The sequence below is a fragment of the Onychostoma macrolepis genome, chromosome 09, assembly GCF_012432095.1.
Source record: "Onychostoma macrolepis isolate SWU-2019 chromosome 09, ASM1243209v1, whole genome shotgun sequence".
Taxonomy (NCBI): Eukaryota; Metazoa; Chordata; class Actinopteri; order Cypriniformes; family Cyprinidae; genus Onychostoma; species Onychostoma macrolepis.
This window is the reverse complement of record NC_081163.1, coordinates 19,761,756-19,782,729: the sequence shown is the minus strand read 5'-3', so window position 1 is coordinate 19,782,729 and position 20,974 is coordinate 19,761,756. Positions and strand designations below refer to the sequence as shown.

Genomic DNA, 20,974 nt, shown 5'->3' with positions numbered 1-20,974 from the left:
TGAAACATCAAAACGGAAAACATAACATACTAAAATATCTCAAAAATATTTGAATCTATGACTGTCTATTTTTAACTAGATATTTGAAGCCATTGTGACAACTAACCCCAGTCTATATTAAAATTGTCTGATTTCATTAACAAAAAATATGTGCCTCGTGAAATGACATGAATTGAAATATAAATCAACAGATAAAAGTATGGTTCTAAAAGTAGCCATAACACATGCATACATTAGTGATAAATAGCCTTTACTGCTATTCCTAATGGCTTATTTTACATAGGACCATTCAGTGTGTCATGAAGCAGTAATCAGTTCACTTTACAAGCCCATGGATAAAAATGTACTAATAAACACATACAGATAATAATATGAATAACAGAGGGGAAAACAAGTAAATGTAAGAAAAAAAGAAAAGAAAAGCTCAGGGTTTTATTTCAAATGGAAATCATTGCCATCAACCGAGTCTGTGGGTAATTTAATTTAAAAAAGTTCTCACCTCTCTGCTTCATCTGAAAGGATTCATGGGAGCTATACACAGCACAATGGCCTCCCAAAAACCTTGAAGCTTCTAGATTCAAGATAACAGCAGGCGAAGCTGCCTTCAGCTGTTAGCAGAAGGAATCTTGATAAGCTGCTGGGATAAGAAAGCATCTCATAACCTAAATGTGAATGATAGATAAAATACATATTTATATGCAGTATTTATTTACTTTTTGCTTTGCAGTGTTTAACAGCAGTAGTTCACTCCAAAATGAATTTTGTCATACACTCACACTTGTTCCAAACCTGATGAAACAAAAAATATATTCTGGGATAAGAATGGGATAAGGTTTTGTTTTGTAGAAGACACAAATGTCAAATAAATATGTATTTTAGATTCAGAAACTGTACACAGTGTTTGTTGCTGCACACACATACACAGGAAAAGGGAGAACCTCCTTCATTTCTTCATAATCCAAGGATTTCTTCATAATCCTTATCTAATGTGATGCACCAGAGCGTATAGGCCAGTGTAATGAACAAATGCTGTCCTGTTTGAGATGTATCAATGCAGCACTGCCACAAACATCATGCAAATGCCTTTGAGGGTATTAGGACTGGATTTCAATGAACTCATCCTTTCTGTAGTCTCTCTCTGCCTCTTTGTGTTCTTTTATTTTAGTCACCCAGGACCCTCGTTGCCATAGCCTTTCCTTTCTGTTTGTGTCTCCTGTTGTTTTTTTTTTTTTTTTTTTTTGAAAACTGCAAGACAGCAGCTGTGACCATAGATGGACTATAAAACTTTTACTGTGTTTTTCTCCTTTCATCTGAGCGTGGAGCAGCTGCTCAACACACATCCTCAAACTTTGTTTCTTAAAACCTTCATATGAGCCAGACCTTTTTAAAAAAAACTTTTGGTTGGAATATTGATAATGCATGCTATGATTTGTACCAAATTATACAATTTCTAAAAGATAACATAATTCATATATGACAAGGCGCCTTAAAATCTGCTTCATACCAGAGGACAAAAAATAATTCAGATGCTTACTGTTTTCCATCATAAATAAACTATTTGTCATATCCGAACCCCCTCTTGTACAGTGCCTACAGTTAATCTGTAAATAAAGGCTCTCAAAAGGTCACAGTAAACGATGAGCCAGAGCTCTCGCCGAGCTAAAGGTTCTTGTGTGTGTGTGTATGTGGGTCTCTTTATCTCCAAATGCCTGAACTCTATTGCTCTGATCAAATCAAATATTGGCATGCCGCTAGGCCACATCCACCTCTCTCTCGCACACTTAATAATTGATGGTCAATGCATTATTAAAGTGCTTTGACTATTAATACAGACTGACACATGAAGGCAAGAACCATAGATCTCCACACACATGGAAAATAATGTGGAAGGGAATGAATCAAGGAATGGGAAAAAGAACATGCCGTACAGAGGAAATAAACACAAGACTAATTCGCTCTGAATATTAAAGCTCTGTTCCAAAACCTAGTGAGCTGCTTACCTAGACAGTGTTTTATATAATATATAGTGCAATGCAACAATTAATCGCATCCAAAATAAAGGTTCTTGTGTACATAATATATAATATATATGTGTACTGTGCATATTTATTATGTATATATAAATACACACACATGCATGCATATATTTCAGAAAAATATGTTATGCTTATATATTAAATATATTTATATATAATATAAATTCTGTGAATATGAATATATACATGTAAATGCATCTAAATATTTTCAAAATATGTACTGTATGTGTGTCTTATATATATATATATATATATATATATATATATATATATATATATATATATACATGATAAATAAACACAGCACACACACATATATTATATAAACAAAAACTTATATTTTGGATGCAATTAATCACGATTAATCGTTGCCCAGCACTACATTTTTTAGCTTTAGAAAGAAGTGTTTTCACCAAGGCATTTATTTGAACAAAAAATACAGTGAAAACAGTAATATTGTCAAATAATAATACTTTTTTTATTTTTATTTAAAATGTATTGATGTGATATATATTAAATATATATATATAAATTTCACACTTCCAGTTTCATTTTCCAGAGAGTGAAAGGACCATTAGACCAGGAGATATACAACCTTTAACATTGCACTATTATGTCGTAAAAGGAAGAGGAAAAGCAGAGCTGTGAATGAATGCACACACACACACACACACACACACACACATTCAGGTACACATATATAGACTGCCTGTGTTCCCATGCACGTCCACTCACTGTCACCGAGAGACTGTTTGGTTCAGTGTTTGGAGGATCTGCGTTTGATGTTGAAAACACACCACCTGCACACACGCAAAGTAATGCCACTTTCCTGTGGCGTTATCGATCTGACAGCTTGACCCGAGGATCCACAGGAGGCTCTGGAGAATACTGGAGAGAGAGAGAGAGAGAGAGAGAATGAGAGACAAACAGATAGACAGCCAGGAAAATAGAGAGACAGCACGAGAAAAAGACACCGAGCAAATTGGCAATGACTGATAAAAAATGAAAGCTTGAAATATAAGCGAACGATTAGTCAAGACAGATAGCAATAAACACTTATTCTCGGAACCAGACCAATAAATACACACGCAGACACACAGACGTCTCTGAGCTGCGGTTGGAGTGGGAGTGATTGTCTTTGTCTTAATTAAAGCTGTGACATGAAATAGCTTCCTCCACCTAGACTCATGTCACCTCGCAATGAGATTACACATGTTATTGCACTGTAAAACTACAGTCTGTCGGGGATGTGAGGAGAACGAGAGACTGAATCGGAGAGAGGAGGAGAGAGCAGATATGGAGACAAGGATGGAAGGAAACGGAGAGATGGAGAGAGAGATTCCTGTTAATGTTCTGTCACATGGCTCATGTCAGTGTTTCCTGATGCATTGATCTCTATGGATTGAATGTTTGAATGATTGAACGCTAGTCAAGCTCTGTAACGTGGTGCTTAAAGTTCAAACACTTTCAACTTTTATCCCTTTTCCCACTGACCTTTCAAAGTTCAGTCAATGATTGCCGGCAATGACAGGTCCTGAGTGATTCATGCGTGCGTTTGCATATCTAATGATGTCTTCTAGAGACCAAAGCCACAAGAAATATTTATAATCAGAGCTGGGTAGTAATTGGTTACATGTAATCTGGATTACGTAATCAGATTCCAAAAATTAAGTACTTGTAATTAGAATAGGTTACATTTGAAAATACTCGTAATCAGACTACAGTTACTTTTTTTATGGATTACATGATTACATATTATTCAAACAATAGCAATAAATTATTCATCATTCATTGATTCTCTCTAATTTCTCTTTTTCATCTTTTAAATGTTCCTTTCTAAAATAGCCTACCGATTATATACATAGGCTATTATATATGTATATATAGCCCAGTTTTGTGGACATTCAGTCATTAGTCAGGTGGCGACAGCATTTGACCACTGGATTTACAAAAATCATTTCAGGTTTAAGAAGGGTTTCAACATTGCATCAACTACTGATGGACACATTCATTGTTATTTAAATTATTACTCTTTTAACCATGTATAATTAATTATAACTAACTAAAATGCACATATTCACGTTATTTCTTTTTCACGTCACATTCACGTTCTTTGATGTTGAGTAATGATCACATGGTATGCAGGTAAATAAAAATATTTCATCTTTTTTAGTAAGTGTTTTATTTAAAACAAAGACTATAGTAATACAAAGTTGGTTCACTCCTATCCTTATGAATGGGAGAAATTTCAATGCGCAATATGGTCCCACCTTCTAAAAGAAAGAGCCGAATTTCCCATAGAAACCTGACTAGACCAGCCAAAGCACATGCACAGTCATAAGCACGTTATTACTCTGCATGCGCATAGGCTGGTCTAGCCTGAAAAATAAGCTTTTTAACGCTATTTGAGCATAAGAAACAACGTTCATGGAGCAATTAATTTCAGATTTTTGTTGCTGATGTGACATATGGAATTTAATTGTGAGTTCAGCGAGCAGTTTTTGAGATTTCAGGATTTCTCCATTCATTAAGATAGGTCTTGTACGAGCTGCCCGGGACGTTGCAAATATGGCCACCGAGTGAAGAGACTTTCCTCGAAAGCGAGTTTGTTTTAAAATGATTTATTTTAATTTTAATTTTTTATGATTTAATTAATTGTCAGCTTTTCTTTAAACTCACAACCCCCCTGCAGTTCCTTTACGAACCCTAGTATGGGAAACCTTGATGTAATATAATGTGTAATGCACTTCATGTTGTTAATTACAATGAATGGAACAAGTTTTCTTACTCTTTGCATTTTTCATGCAAAATGCATTGTACATCATTATGGTACAAGACAATGCTATTTAAATCAATGTTATAAACGAGTTAAATCAAAAGTAATCTAAAAGTAATCTGATTATATTACCTAAAATGTGTAATGTAACGGATTACCTTACTGACTGCAATTTTTGTCATGTAATCTGGAATCAGTAACGGATTACAATTAGTAAATAATCTACCCAGCTCTGTTTATAATATAATCTTGAATGACTCTTTTCATTCATGTACATTTACAGTATTGTTTCCAAAAGAATCCTGTTAATTGTATTTTTAAACTAATTTAAATTTACCAGCAGTTGTTTTTCTTGCTACAATCCTATGCACACTGCTTTTTGCTCTATATAAACCACCATAAAAATCAGGCTCCTGTGATACCTGTGGCAAAGAAGCACATGACACTAAAAAAAAATCACAGTCACACTTTATGTTAAGGTACAATTCTCACCATTAACAAACCATTAACTATGACTTTTGCCTCAATAAACATCTTAATTTGTTGCTTATTAATAGTTAATAAGGAAGTTCAGATATTGGTTAGGATTAGGGATGTAGAATATGGTCATGCAGAACATGTGCTTTATAAGTACTAATAAACAGCCAATATGTTAACAATAGGCATGCTAATAAGCAACTAGTTAATAGTGAGAATTGGTTCCTGTACAAAATCAATATAAAATGGACATTGCGACCAAATTTTCTTTGCTATTGTGACACATATCCAAAATAAATGGCTTTTCAAACTATATATAAAAACAACAACAACAAAAAAACAATGTGGGTTGGGAATTGATTATAGAAAAAGGGCAATGCAAACTGAGTGGATGAATGTTTCATGTGAGTGTTTGCTTGAGGAAAAGGGTTGAAACTCATCTGGCCATTGGACAACATTTATTACACAATCATCGAACCACAGCACATGTCATAAGAATTTTTTATTTATTTATTTATTTATTTTTATTAAAGATTGTGAAGGCACTTAAAAAAAAAAATCCATAAAAGTATGAGAATAGTCCATTTTATGAAATCATTGAAATCATTGGATCAACTAACAAATCGAGAATTTACAAGAACAGGAAAACATCCCTTCAGACCTTGCATGCCGAACAGTCACAAATAACATTTCTGCCATATTCTTTTTTTATATGTTCAGATTGTTTTGATTGATATGTAGTTTGCAAATATAGTTTTGGGCAGAATACATGGCTACTTTGCTCTCATAGGAAAGCAGAAGTGAACAAGGGTTAAAAGAGCAACAATAAGGTGGAATAAGAAAGGAAGGTGCTTTGGCCAGTTGAAGGAAAAATGTTAAACAAACTGCAGCCATTATGTTCTGCCATGTTATCTCAGAGATACATAGAGCTCTTGAAAATGTGACCGTACAAACATGCAAACACACACTCACATATCATGCATAATTACCACACCTGCTTACTTGATGAAAGATGCACATATGGTCCACCACCCATCTCTCTCCCAGTGCTGCTGAACTCAGTTGCCTCCAGTGTGTGCCTTCCCAGAATGCAGTGCTCTGACACTTCAGCACACTTCAGAATTTGTCACTGCCTTCATAGTCCCTTTGCACCAAACCAGAATATATTTTTAGCCTCTATGCTGCCTTGTGTGCCCCTCATTTTCAAACCTAGAACAGAAAGTTTTTCCTTAGAACTTTAGCATTGATTGACACTCTGTGTCTTTGTTTACTTGTCTGAACATGTTTACACAAAATACTTGAGGGATCCAACATGCATATGCAACTTTAAAAGCATACTTATGAATTTTGCATGACAAAGCCTGTGTAAGCCACACATTAACTTCTATATGCTTTTCTCAAACAGGAAAGGGGGACCTGATCGGATCGGACTCGCTGACGAAAGAGCAGGTGATAAAGACCAACGCAAATGTGAAAGCACTGACGTATTGCGACCTGCAGTACATCAGCCTGAAGGGACTGCGAGAAGTGCTGCGCCTCTATCCTGAATACGCCCAGAAGTTTGTCAGCGAAATCCAGCACGATCTCACCTATAACCTGCGAGAGGGCAGCGGAGCTGACGTGAGTAATGCTTGCAAGCACACATGATGATATTTAGGGCATAGGGTGACAATCCCAGAGTAAAACCTTTGATTCTGCAGCCTTGACTGTAAAGGTCAAGCAGTGTGTGCATGTGCTTTTTTTAGCCCGAATCATGTGCATGAGGGACTGAGGCAATTACCTCGAATGTACAGGTCAGGAGTCGATACATTGCCTAGGATCGGATTATCAATAGTGTACGCTTGTGCAGTGGAGCTGATATGAGTCCTATAAATAGATCATCATTCAAACAGAGAAACACGATAAGTCACCTCCATGATCATTTATTATGGTTCATATTTTCTGCTGTGTCAATTTTGTTTCAGATTTTTCCTATAAAATTATTTATTAGATATAATAATAGAAACATTACACAGAGTGTACATACAGTTTTTGGACAGTTCACACAGAGGCCATTTTTTATTTGCACTCTCAGATTCCAGATAATCTCAGCCAAATATTGTCCTATCCTAACAAACCATACATCAATGGAAAGCTTTTTTATTCAGCTTTCAGATGATGTATAAAAAAATGACCCTTATGACTGGTTTTGAGGTCCAGGGTCACATACATTGTTCGCTTAATTCTGAAACATGCCTCAGTTGTTACAATGATGCATTTGCTGGTTTGGTTCACTTCCACAAGGCAATATTTCAAAACGTATCAAAATGTGTTTATGCAAGTCACGTGTGAGTAAAACTGTCCCCTTATTGGTTAGATAGCACCTGTTTATGTTCTGTTATTCCGCTCATAGAATTAAATACTGCTACTTTTTAAGTAACGCATTTCCAGTTACAGCTTGGTTTGTTGATCCATTTAGTCAGATTGCTTTCTCACCACAAACAAGAAAACCAACCAATAAGACGCATGTTTTTTGGTCACATGCCCAGAGATGCTGCTGTTACAAACAGGTTGTTTGAAAGAAAGAAAGAAAGAAAGACCTGTCTAAATGGTTCCATAAGGAACCTTTAATATCTGAAGAATGTTTCTGTTTCACAAAAGATTATTTGTGGCAAAAGAAGGTTCTTCGGATTATAAAAAGGTAAGAAAGAGATGGTTCTTTAAAGAACCTTTGACTGAATGGTTCTTTGCGGAACCAAAAATGGTTCTTATATGGCATGTCTTTGAAGAACCTTTTAAGCACCTTTATTTTTAAGAGTGTAAATACTGTTTGACGCTATTTTCTTCTCCATGACAAGCATATTAGAAACAGAAAGTTGTGCAGTATTGCTTTGTTTACCGTAGTAACTGGGGTAACCGTTGTATTTATGCTTTTCGTGCCGAACATCCAGGCTGGTGTAAACAGTCACTTTTGAAAAAAGTGTTTGCCGAATTAATTAAAAATGCAAGAAATGTAAATCTGTAACTCTCTACTGAACACCAGTTGTCCATAGTGAATTTGTGCATGTAGAGTTACTCAATGAATTCATGAGCTGTGACCTACAGACTGGAGGTATGTGTGTGTAATGCTGCAGTGCAGTGCCCACATCCACAACCAGCTGAATACAAAATGGATCCCCATCTGCTGTATTTGGCATCTTTCCTTCCTTCTTGCACATTCTCGAAGTCTGTGTCCTTTCCCTGACTAAGATAAAGCCCCTTCCCCCTCATCTTCAGGATGCACATGTATGCCTGCGCACGAGACCCCTCTCTTACACACATATATACACACACACACACACACGTTCTTCCAGCCTTGATTGTAACTTGCGAGGACAGGAATAGCAGCAGGCTGCGGTTTGGAGTGTGTGCCGATACTAAGAATAGCACAGAGGGAAGGCGGGGACTCCGTGCTGGCAGGGTCCCCCGCGCCTCGAGCTAAGATTGGATCCTGTAAGATAAAAATAGCAATGAAACAAGAGGCGCGGGGAGGTGCCTCTTTTCTCTCCTTTTCACTTTTTCCTGCAGTGCTGCTTCTGCAAGGTGTCACATGCAGCTTTCACTCCAGCTGGAGAAAGATATCGTTGTGTTTGAGCAGAGAAAGAGAGGGAAGGAATGATGGTTGGTGAAGTGGCAGGTACATAACATGTAAATATATACAAGATACTGCTGCAGCTTTAACCCTACCTCAAATCGTTTTTCAATAGGATATACAATTTTTCCATTGCATTATGAAGGGATTTGTTGCTTGACCTAGACCACCCAGTATCAGCTGTATAGCAATGCGCTCTCAAAACACCTTAGCAACCGCATAGAAATGCCCTGGTAACCAGCAACAATGGCTTGGCATCTTGGCAGAGACTTTCGCATACACAAGCACTTCATTTCCTTCAGAAAATGTAAAAATCAAGTTTGTGTGTGCCACAAAAGACATAGCGGATCAGCATTGATGCTCGTTTCACATGTGTGCAACCCCAGAATGCACAAGGAATACCAATGAACACACACTCGCACATATATTTGCACGTTATTGCAGAGCTGGTGAGAATAGACGTGTGATTATTGGGAAGCTTCCCTATTACTGTTCGTCTGTGTGTGTTTGTGCACTAGAGCTTTGGAAGAAACAGGTAATGCATTCTTTCCTCTCTTTCTTGTTATACTTTGCTGTGATTGACTGAATTTGGCTACTCGAGGGACATGGAAATGCCTGAATAAACACCTCGTTCTCTGGAGGAGGGGAGGGAAAGAAAGTGAAAACTTCAGTAGAAACACCAATTTAAGCATCTTACACACACAAACACGCTCCCCACGTGCCACTGGAGTCTGTGTTACTAAGATTGGAAGGAGATTGCTAAAAATAAATTCTGCTCTAGGTGGGGTGTGGGACTGCAGACGGAGCGTGGGGGTGGAGATCATGAGAGCAACGGGGAAAAAAACAAGATGCGAAGAAAGAGAGAGGCAGGGTGTGGAGAACAGGAGGGGGGTTGCAGATAAAGATGGAGAGATTTCAGTCAAATTGAATAGGGGAGAACAAATGGAGGGATGAGAAGAAAGGGACGGGGGAGACGTTAATTAAGATTTGCTCAAATTCTTTTATTATTTTTCCTTCTCTTTCCTTCCTGGTTTATGTTTATTAGTAATACAGGGATGCAGGCTGTGTGTGTGTGTGTTGCCACCCTATAGCGACGGACTTTGATTGACATATTCTTTTATGTGTTTTGACAAAACAAAAATAAACAGTGCCGCCTCTCCTCTCTGCAACCTCTTCTGTGGAGCCGCAGGATAACGCCGCTTGCAGCCATTCTTTTTATGACATTCTAAGAACATGCAGTGCTGAGAGTTAACAACCAAGAAATCGAAATCAATTTTTAGCTTCTACAAAGAACAGTGTTTTTGTGGGCATAAACCAATTGAGGTTCCTTAATCTAGTACAATGGAAAATATGCAGAGAGTTGAGCTGGAGGTGGAGAAACATGGTGAGAGGAAGAGAAGAAAGAAAAAAAAAATCAACAGGCTGTGTTAGTCTGCCACGCACTGGTCATGACTCTTTACTACCCATTTGGAAATCATTTTCAGAATTACTTGCTATTGAAGACCAAGAATGGTTTTATAAATATAAATTGTTCTTTAATAACTATATTTGCATTTTTAGAAGGAAATGCTTGCAAGGGCGCAGTAGAATAGTTTTAATGTTGGAAGTAACCTTAGGTTCAACACAATTCCACAGTTTCATGGCAGTGGAAAGTGATTATAGTTGGCTAAATAGATGTAAGATCACAATTTAGCTTGCAAATAAATGCAGGTGAGAAGGCCAGTCACTATTCCGTATCCAAACATTGCAGTCAGATTGTTGCCAATTTGAAAGTGAACATTTCGTTCAAGACGAAGAATGGAGGATTTTCAAACTGTAGAAACATACTGAATATACACTAACATTCATGTTTTTGAAAGAAATCTCTTTATTTGATCAAAAATACAGTGATATTGTGAAATATTATAACTTTAAAAAAAAGCCATTATTCCAGTCTTTAGTGTAACATGATCTTTCAGAAATCATTCTAATTTTCATTCTATCATTTAATCATTCTAATTCAAATTTTTCCAAAGCCTATTAAATGTTAAAAATAATGGCTTTCAAATATACTGTAAAGTTGAACGGCTATGATAATGGCTAAAATTAAGGGGAAAATGCATTTAATAGAGAAATCTATAGGCCTTCAGTAATAATAGGCTCCTTAGTAAAAAAAAAAAAAGCCATTAAACACATATATAAAATATACCATCTTTATGTTGTTTCCACATTCATTTGGAAATTCAATGTTGGAAATTATGACCGTATAAATATATTATGCTGATATGTGATTAATCCCAATTAATTACAGAAAAATGTGTGATTAATTAGTTTTTTTATTATTATTGATTGACAGCACTAAGTATAAATAGAAATCTAATTATTTTAATCTTAATTAAAATGTAGAAGGATTTTTGGGGTTTATTTTGCAAAAAATAAACAGATGGACTGTCTGTACATTATCCCAGTTATTATTACACAGTTACTTATAAAATAAATCAGTATATAGACATGAAATATCTATGTATGTTTTTTTTTTTTTGTTGTTGTTTTTTAAATATGTGCCATGAAAGAGTCCATAGAGAGATATTAGATTAGAATCAGAATAAATTTTTCCAGAGAGGTGTGCATAAATATCCAAGATATACATTTCAAAAATACAATACATCTGAAATTAAAAGGTTCAAATTATATTTAAACAAATTATCAGAATCAGAAAATTAAGAGGCATGAGCTGAATAATAATAATAATAAAAATAGAATGGTTGAGAAGTATAGCGTTACTTTGCAAGTACTGTAATAAAACAGCTCTACTTTTACAACTTAAACTCACTTCTGCTGATCGAAGGCATGTGCATCTACTGCGTTTCGTACAGACACAAACATAACTAAATCTGCTCTGTCTCTCTCAGCTGGACTGGGAAAGCAATGGTGGTCTGGTGAAGAAACTTCCTTGTATCCGTGAGGACGAGGAGAATGATGAGGAGCAGCACTCAGTGTCAAGGGCCCCACGTTCTCCCCTTCGCCTGACCCGGGGCCTCAACTCTCCCCTGAGATCGCCTCTTCTCCCCCCTCGCCCCTTCCGCCCTCCGTCAGACCACACACGACCCGCCACCCTCCAGATCCCTGTGGTCAGTTTCAGCAGCGCTCTTCCAGAACTCAGCCCCAGGTACACAGACACGTCGCACATCACGTCCTCAATGAGCTGTAGCCCTCTGGTGGCTCTCATAAGAACTTTACCGATTCATAACTTAGAAGTATCCAGCTTCCATGACAACCAATTTTGGTGGAATTGCTGCTTGCTCTAGTAATTGGCTCTTCAATTTTATACTAAGAAATCAAGACTTATCTAAAACTTGAATTTAATGAGCAAAAATTAAAGGAATCCACTTCTATCTAGGCATTTTTATATTACAATACCAGTCAAAAGTTTGGAATAAGTTTTTGCAAGACGTCTCTTATGCTCTTATTTTAATATATTTTAAGATGGAATTTATTCCTGTGATAGCAAAGCTGAATATTCAGCAGCCATTACTTCAGTTTTCGGCCTCACATGATCCTTCAGAAATCATCATGGGAATAAATTACTGTACATGAACAACAGTGCATGTTGTCATTTGTCTGATGTCTCTGCAGGTTTGTGGACGGCATAGAGACAGAAAGCATTTCCAACTCAACACAAAGGTTTGAGTTTGGTCCCAGCCTACCTCAGAGCGGTCCTCCATCCCCTTCCCCAGGTACATACGCAACTACAAGACAGAATGTGATTTCTGGAAGGAAATATTATGAAGTAATATTTCCAAAAATAGACTGTCTTGCACAGTCAGACTTATTATGCAGCATATTCAGTCCAAGAACCGCCCACTTGGACAGGAAAGGACCATCTGACCAATGTGTAAAACAGCCAACTATTTTTTTAACTTGACATTTAGGGCTGGTACATCTGAAATTGGATATGAACCTCAAAGCAATACAGAGTATTTTGCTGCTCGGGGATATTTGTCCCACTATATGTCTCAATCAAAACTCTTTAGTGCCTTTGAGGATAAGACTTGATGCCACAGACCTTGAACTTTACAAACCTTAGAAAATCCATTTATTAATGTTTCCTTTCAATCATTCATCGTAACAGCTTGGGAACTTCACTAATGCAACTTCTGATGTACAGTGACTCAGAGAAATTAAAGCTGGCCAATCAGATTTCAGCTCTTACAAGTTTTGTGTGCAATATGCATCAGAAGGTCAGGGAGCAGTCTGTCACAGTAAATTTATTTTCTTCATCCATCCAATCTTTCCTCTTCCTCTCTACAACAAACTTAACTCATTTTGTGTGGGTTTGTGTGCAGTGAACCAGGAGCAGCTGGAGACCAAGCAGAGCATTACCAAACTGAGTGAGGAGGTAATGAAACAAACACATTAAATCAGAATAAATCGAATTATATTCAACATAAATATAAACATGCTTTCCCTGGTTTCACATCAGTGTGACACAAACCTCCAGACCAATTCCAGTCTCAAGTACTACAACAATGTGAATAGAGTTTTAGTACTCGGAACCGGAATAGGTCTCGAGTCTTGGGGCAAGACTGAGTCCAGGACAAGACCAAGACAAAGACCATGGAAATATGGTCTTGGACTCAGACAAACTCCTGAGTACTACAACACTCGCACAGCATGCAGGTTATAACATCCTTTTATATCTGCGATGTCGTCTGAAAAGTAGATCAGGCTCTACCAAAACCAATAAGCCATTAGAGGCCATGCATTGCATTGATTTTACCACTTTTAAAGGGTGTAAGACAAGTTGCTTATTGATTTTTGTAAAAAGGCTGCACTACAGCAATATCATAAAAGACATCTTTGTTCAGTAAGTACAGGGTAATATAGAGTCAGTAGGTCAACATACCAAAATAAACCCAGAGAGATTGATCAGGACCAGGATGCCAAGCGAAAAGCTCTTTATATCCTAAAACGAATTAATTTTGTGATTCGAGAGACATGCAGCCACTATAGCCATAAGGAAATAGTTACATGGGTCATTGTTTAAAGTGAAAAGTTCCATGTTCCCTAACTTACATTCTTGTTGATCTCATTCACAGATGACTAGTCTATCCCAGCAAGTCTCTCAGCTGAGCAAAGAGCTACAGGAAATGACACGTCTCCTCCGGCCCTTGCTTGTCATTGGATCTCAACCTGTCCTGACAGCTCTCAGTCCAACAATGCCTCCATCTCCCAGCAGTAGCAGCGGTCCAACAATATCCACACCACCAGCTCCTTCACCCACAGCCCCATCGTCTGCACCACTCAGACCTACTTGCTCCATATTGGACAGCGCAGACACTGGGAGCATTGGCTTGCCCAGCTGTCTCATACCCACCAGCCCGCTGCAGAGAGCCCAAGCACAGGCTCAGGCAGGCTGTTCGAGGGGACCTTCCTTGCCAGTCCTTCTTTCTCCAGTGTCAGCCCAAACGGAGGGGGAAGGCACCCAGGCAGCTTCAGCCCAGCCACCGCAAACCAGCCATCCTGCATCCCCATCTCTAACCTTTTCCTTCTCGCTCCCTTCTTTCCGTTCCCAGTCTACTTCCTGCTCTCCCTGCCAGGGTCCTCACCAACCTGCCAGTCATAGCATAGGTTTGCTACCTCGACCCCCCTCACAGGACACCCCACCTCCACCACCCTCTCATTGCTCTGCACCACCCTCGATCAATAACTCCCCTGGTGACCACAGGCTGGGGATCAGTCCGTTTCCCTCGTCCCCTTCCTCCACTGCCACTGCCCCCGCCCCTGCCCCTTTGGTCCAGCCACGGTCGTGCACCCCTCCTTCTTGTCCACACACCTCCCCACCCTTGCCCTGCTCCCTGGAATCCCTGCCAGAAACCCAGGCCTCTTTTGGCACCTTACGGTCCCCGCAGAACCCCAGGCCGGGACCTCCTCAGTTAGAGTTTGAGATGCAAGAATGGGCAGCAGGAAGGAGGCCTTCCACAGAGCATATCAGCTTCATAGATGAAGAGGGACCAGCACTGTGAGAGACTGAAAGATGAATACTATGACTAGTTGACTTAGCAAATAGGGGAGCAGTGAACTGGGCCGACTGCAATTACCCCAACACACCTACATACTGAATGACAGACAAAACTGATTGCTGTTGCTTCAGGACGATGCTCTCGTAATTGGACAGCTTGTGGCTCTGTTCCAAACCCTAGTGAGCTATCTACTTATAAACAGCATTTTTAGGCATCATAGGCACGGTACTGACACCTTTGATGATGCTTTCTTAAAAAAATACCTTGTTTTGCCATCATGGATAAGACATCTCAGAATGCATTCAGTGAAAAGTTTTATTCAGCATTGTCCCACCTTGTTACCTAATACAAAACCACATGAGAGTCTAAAGCTGCATTCCTACCATGCCATAATTACTGTTATTCAAATTATTCTTGCATTAAGCCATAGTCAATTATGAGAATTATTAGACAGAAATATTACAGAAAAGCTACATCTTACTGCTGAAACAACTGCTATTTTGAGTGTTCCCACATGTTGTAGTGGTCAAGCTGAAGCTGAGAAAATTCCGTTTAAGATGTAATTACACAACCTACAAGGATGTGCATGCTGTTTACAAGTTGGAATCTCGTAATTGCGGTAATATCAACACGGCAGGAATGCACATTTGTTCACAGCAGACTCCGGTCTCATTTTAGCATGCTGCTAAGCTAACGCTAACAGAACTTGTCAACAAAGAAAAGTATTGATAGGAGCAGTTCCATCTAATTATAAATTAAAATGTTTAGTCTAATACAAGTATCTTGTGCTGTCGGTTAGGCTAATGTGTTTTGATGGTTTTTACTATGGTTATGGGAACTTTTCAGCTGATCAGGCTGAAAGAAAGCTGTTTTTCAGCAAGGAGAATTGCTACCCATAAAAACGTTTATGTTTCAGTTCGGTCATCTATGAGGTTCCTTTTTGGTTAGAATGGTCCTTTAGATTGTAGCTACCTATGTAGACAACTTATAATAAGGCAACTTACTATGATTTGGAACAGAGCCACTGTGGTATTCACCACTTGGGAGCACCTCAGTACCTGACACCAGCCAGTCACTCTCCTCTGAGCACAACTTCATGATGTTCCTCTTCTAAAGGCATTATAGGGTCTTCACAGGCATCATAGTTGACATAAAACATGGTGACCAGAACTGCGAAGATCACGCTGTGGTCATATCTTGCTATGGGAATTTAATATAACAAGTAAAAGTGCACTGATTATCTTGCATGGCTGGTGCACTAATTATGCACAGAATACAGGAAATGTTAGGTGGGGTTTCTTATCTCTGTATTACCAAAACAATGTTTTTACTCTACAAATTACCCACAGTGTGAATCGAATTCATATTTGAATTTCCAGAACTGATAAATGAATGAGCGGTCACAACACATTATCCATAATACTTAATTTGTTTCATCCAGTCTGTCCCAAGCCACTTAACACATTCACTAGCCAGAATCATGAGTTGCATATTTAATCAGAATGGAGACCTTGGGAAATGCCTGTCCTCCACTTCTAGAAAATAATCAATTTCAGTCAGTTTATAGATGTATTCATTATATTCAGTCAAAACAAATATGATTTAAAGGAACCTAGAAGTGTAACACTTCACTCACATGCACATATACAACCAGGGTTTAAAATTAACTTTTGCAACACCTGCATAGTGGATGGATTGAGAGAATTCATATGGTAATTCTTCGTTCATTCTATATATGTATGTTATCAATAGTGATAGGGAATACACACACGCACACACTCCCTATCACAATTGATTTATTTAAAACATTGTGTCATTCACAGTATCACAGTTAATCAACCCATCAAAAAAAAAAAAACATTTGATTTTTTTTTTTTTTAATTTAGTTTCATTTCAGTGGTTTGTCACAAATGTGCTGCCACATTTCTACAGCTATTACAATTATAAAAGTTTTGATGGTACATTTTCCATTCAGTTAAAAGTTCAAATTTTCACTTGGCATTGCTTACCCAGGTGAAAAACAAGTGCAGTTCCATAATGCACTTAAAGTGCTCTATTTTCACGCACTAATTTTGTACTTAATATACTAAAAATGATCCTTTGGTGCTTCTTAAGGTCAACTTAAGATCATCTAAGTGTACTCAACTGTGCTATTTTGAGACACCATGAATTTGAACTAAAATGCACTTTTAACATACTTTGTATTTAAAAAATGTATTTAGCTACCACTTGTAGTACACTTGAGTGTACTAGTGTATGAAAGATGGGTTCAAGTGTACTACAAGTGGTAACTAAATACATTATTTAAATAAAAAGGTAGTATGTTAAAAGTGCATTTTAGTTCATATTCATGGTGTCTCAAAATAGCACAGTTGAGTACACTTAGATGATCTTAAATTGACCTTAAGAAGTACTAAAGGATCATTTTTAGTATATTAAGTACAAAATTAGTGCACGAAAATAGAGCACTTTAAGTACATTATAGAAGTGTACTTGTTTTTCACCGATTTGTTCAAGTTGTAGAGTATCCAAAACTATCGTTCATACAGTGTAAAAAAAAAAAAAAAAAAAACGAATGTGGAAATTGCTAAAAGCATTACCAGCCATCTGGCTGTTTCTTTTACTTGCCAAAGCCAATTCACTCACATTTGCACTTCTGAAGTGTTAATTTTTGACCCTGCACACACCATGCATGACATGCTAAGCACTCTAGCATGTATTACCCTAATAAGTCACGTTCTGTTTCCCAAGTTACACCTTTAAAAGAAGCCATAACAGGCATACTCAAGACAATCATCAGAATACCATACTTAGATCAAAATGCTACATCATTTTAACATGTGAAACAGTAACCATATTTAGCAGTCAGACTATGAAGGGGTCGGCATACCATATGCTGAGCAGCTCATGTAGGGTGCTGAGAGCTTGGCATGACACCTAATGAACAGCCACAGAAGTTAGCATATCTACAACTGAAATAAACACATATACACAGCTTTAGCCATCCAGCCAGCGTGCCTTTTCATTAAGTATAAATGAAAAATCTTATAGCGCTCCCCATTTTTCAGCATTCACAATACTTGTGAAAAAAAAAAAAAAAACCCGTTGGTCGTTTCACAGTAGAGAGCACTGCACTTTTATTTCACTGATCTATTTATTTAATGATTTTATGTATTTATCCATCTATCTGCTGTCCTGATAAGAATAGATTGAGGAACCTCACAGATGATTCTTGCAGCTGGTGCCCACAGAAGCAGAAACACCTCAAACTGAATTTGTTCCTCACCACCGTGTGATTATGGATTTCAGTAATGAAGATCACCTCAGCATCTCTGATACCTGATGACCAGCAAGAGACTGGCTGAAACAGAGCAGCCAGTGTCACTTCTTTTCACTAGTTGCCATATAATTTGGCACCAGACTGATATAATCTCGTTTTATCAGTTTGCTGGAGACACATGGCACGTGCGCCATCTGTCCATCCTGACTAACTTGTACTTGCTTGAACAGGAAAAGGGCACGTTGTTTATAACACAATAGAATACTTTGGTTTCTATTTTCTTTATCTAGGTCAGGGGGTACAAATATGGATAGTAGGAACTTTGATGGACTTTGGGGTCTGGGGTTTCCTGCATGTCCATTTAATTTGCATGAGGAATGTGCCTGCATATATGGGGGGGGGTTGGGCTGCACGACCCAAGGCAAACAGGGGTCCAGATGTATTTTATTAACTGTAATGAGCTTTATGAGAGACACTTACCAGGATAATAAAACAAAAGGTGATGTTTTCTTAGAATAAAGACTTCTGTGTTCCTTTTAAAACTACTTTATCAGAAGAATTCATAAAATAAAAAGGCATATTTGATTGATTTGAAATAATTATTTCAAGTCAACCAAATACTTTAGTTTGTCATTTTATTGTTTTTTTTTTTTTTTTAATTTTGGGGTTTTCTGCTACATTTTTGGACACTAAAGTAGAAGAAAGGACATTTGGATTCATACCATAGACTGTATAATTTTTTTTTTTTTTTAAATCAATCAAAACCTATCATGACACCACACCCCGTTTTTATAGCATCAAATAACTAAGAAAACTTAGAAAAACGGACACTTGAACATAAATCAGCATTGTAAGAATTAAAATCATGGAAACCATCTTTGGGAAACATTTATTTGAAGTGCAATTTGATTTTTTAGTTTAGCTTAACGGCCCATTTGTTTACTTGGAGAAGGCGGGGTTTATGACCTGTACTGCAGTCAGCCACTAGATGGCAATCAAAATGTTTTGGCTTCACTTTTCAAGATGTTCATTTTTCTTGATTCAAACATGTTTTTCCCATACGAGCACCAAGGCTAAACATATCTGAAGCATGTGATAACTCAGTAATACAGATTATTTAGATTTTTCTGCAACATTTCTGTGGTAGAAGATATGATATTATTTGGGAAAAAATAGGTCACAGGCAGGATTCAAACCAGTTTTTACCAACATAAGCACCAAAGCCTGACATTTCTAAACCATGTGATATCTGCTAGGACTCATCTCCAAGCTCTTCTGTGCTAAAAAGCCCTTCCCAACCCAGAAAAAAAGACACAAAGCAGTGGGCTGCACCATGGCAGAGGCCTGCATATATTTGAGTGGAAACATTCACTATAGAGCTTCAAAAAGAGGGAGTTATGAGGACACTGATTTGTGTAAAGATAAAAGGGAGTGAAAATCAGAAAACAAGGAACCTGTGTAAAGAGCAAACAAACTTTCACCTTCTATTTGGGGTTGGATGGTTTCTACGAAATGTCTTTGTGTATGACCCAACATGCTGCCTCTCCAGATATACCCACATCAGCCTATATTACAGAGAGGAAAATACAAAGGGGAAAAACAACCTGCAAGGGAAATTAAAAATCCAAAAAATATATTTATATATTTATATTTATATATATTTACGAGGTATGTATCCACAAAAAAGAACAAAAACAAGCAGTCTTTTTCTAACCTTGTGTTCCAAAGTCCCAATTAAAATAATAATAATTGTTATAATAATAATATCAATAGTAAATCAGCAAACCAAAATAAGGAGACTAAGCTCCTAGAAGCGTAGCACTGAGAGGTCGGTCAGCTTTCTCCAAAGGGAGTCCAAAGCGTCAAAGCCTCAATCCACCAGGTGGCGCTGCAACACACTTTGAGGAGCTTTTTTTTCCTTCACATTAAGTCCAAAAAACAAACAAACAAAAATATAATAATTCCAAGAGTTCAGCAGAAAACGTATTAAGCCAATGTAGCTGAAAGCCCAAAAGGTGTTGTGGCCCCCTGGAAACCGTGTCTCTTGATTTACGAAGCTGTTCAGGGTCTCCACAACAAAAGGTGTCTTGTGCAACAAAAACAAAAGGAAGAGCAAAACGAAACTCGAATCTAAAACAAAAACTCAGGAGATGTGATCCTCCTAGAGATTGTTAGTGAGGCCGTATCCCACCTTCCTTCAAGGTCATGCCAAATACTGCTGCATTGCCGTTTTTGCCCTGAGAGAAAGAGGGAGACGTGAAGAGTCAAATCATAATGGCAACAAACCAAACAAAAGATGAAACGACTACCAACAGATGAATGAAAGTCTATCCATCACCTGTCACAGAGGTTGGGATCTGATGCCTGGGTGAGTTTGTGTAAGATATCCACAAAGCCCATCTCCCTTAGCTTGTCTTGTCTCTCTTGTGAGCCTGGAGGAAGCGGAAAAACACAAACTTGTATTCTTGACAATACACAAAGAGTCCTATTTAACTCGAGGACTGGTCTCACTATCAGATACAAATAAACAACACCAAGTAAATCTTCACAAAATTTATTTCCAATGCTGCACTGTTATTCTCGGAAAAAGGATTCTCGTTGTTGACGATTTCGCTTGATCTGGGATCATTTGGTTCTTCGATGCTTATCCTGGACTTGCTGTCATAGCAACGGGTCCATAAACTTAAACCTGCTCAGGAGCAGGATTTAATGTAAACAGGATTAGATTGCATCTTTTTAAGCAGAATTGATACTTAAAATCTATCCTAGCCAGCGTTACTTTATTACAAGAGT

At 37.8% G+C, this 20,974-nt stretch overlaps 2 protein-coding genes and 1 long non-coding RNA gene across 4 annotated transcripts in view; 1 reads left to right on the top strand and 2 right to left on the bottom strand.

The window, feature by feature from the left end:
• kcnh3 (potassium voltage-gated channel, subfamily H (eag-related), member 3) overlaps positions 1-16,962 on the top strand; it is a 133,602-nt gene extending 116,640 nt beyond the window's left edge. The window contains exons 12-16 of the mRNA XM_058787898.1: positions 6,695-6,909; positions 11,791-12,047; positions 12,515-12,615; positions 13,225-13,277; positions 13,978-16,962. Coding sequence (XP_058643881.1) covers positions 6,695-6,909; positions 11,791-12,047; positions 12,515-12,615; positions 13,225-13,277; positions 13,978-14,904 — 1,553 coding nt within the window. The 3' untranslated portion in view covers positions 14,905-16,962. The remainder of the gene's footprint in view (positions 1-6,694; positions 6,910-11,790; positions 12,048-12,514; positions 12,616-13,224; positions 13,278-13,977) is intronic.
• On the bottom strand, positions 2,626-14,119 carry LOC131547368 (uncharacterized). The gene is made up of 3 exons (XR_009272915.1): positions 13,955-14,119; positions 6,292-6,498; positions 2,626-2,924 (listed from the first exon to the last, which is right to left on the bottom strand). It is a non-coding gene; the product is annotated as an uncharacterized LOC131547368 (long non-coding RNA).
• Positions 16,963-19,503: 2,541 nt separating the features above from the next.
• armc8 (armadillo repeat containing 8) overlaps positions 19,504-20,974 on the bottom strand; it is a 28,764-nt gene continuing 27,293 nt past the window's right edge. For both annotated transcript variants that reach the window (XM_058787598.1, XM_058787599.1), the window contains 2 exons: positions 20,520-20,613; positions 19,504-20,418 (listed from right to left, as the gene is read on the bottom strand). In XM_058787598.1, the coding sequence (XP_058643581.1) occupies positions 20,385-20,418; positions 20,520-20,613 (128 nt within the window). In that variant the 3' untranslated portion in view covers positions 19,504-20,384. The remainder of the gene's footprint in view (positions 20,419-20,519; positions 20,614-20,974) is intronic.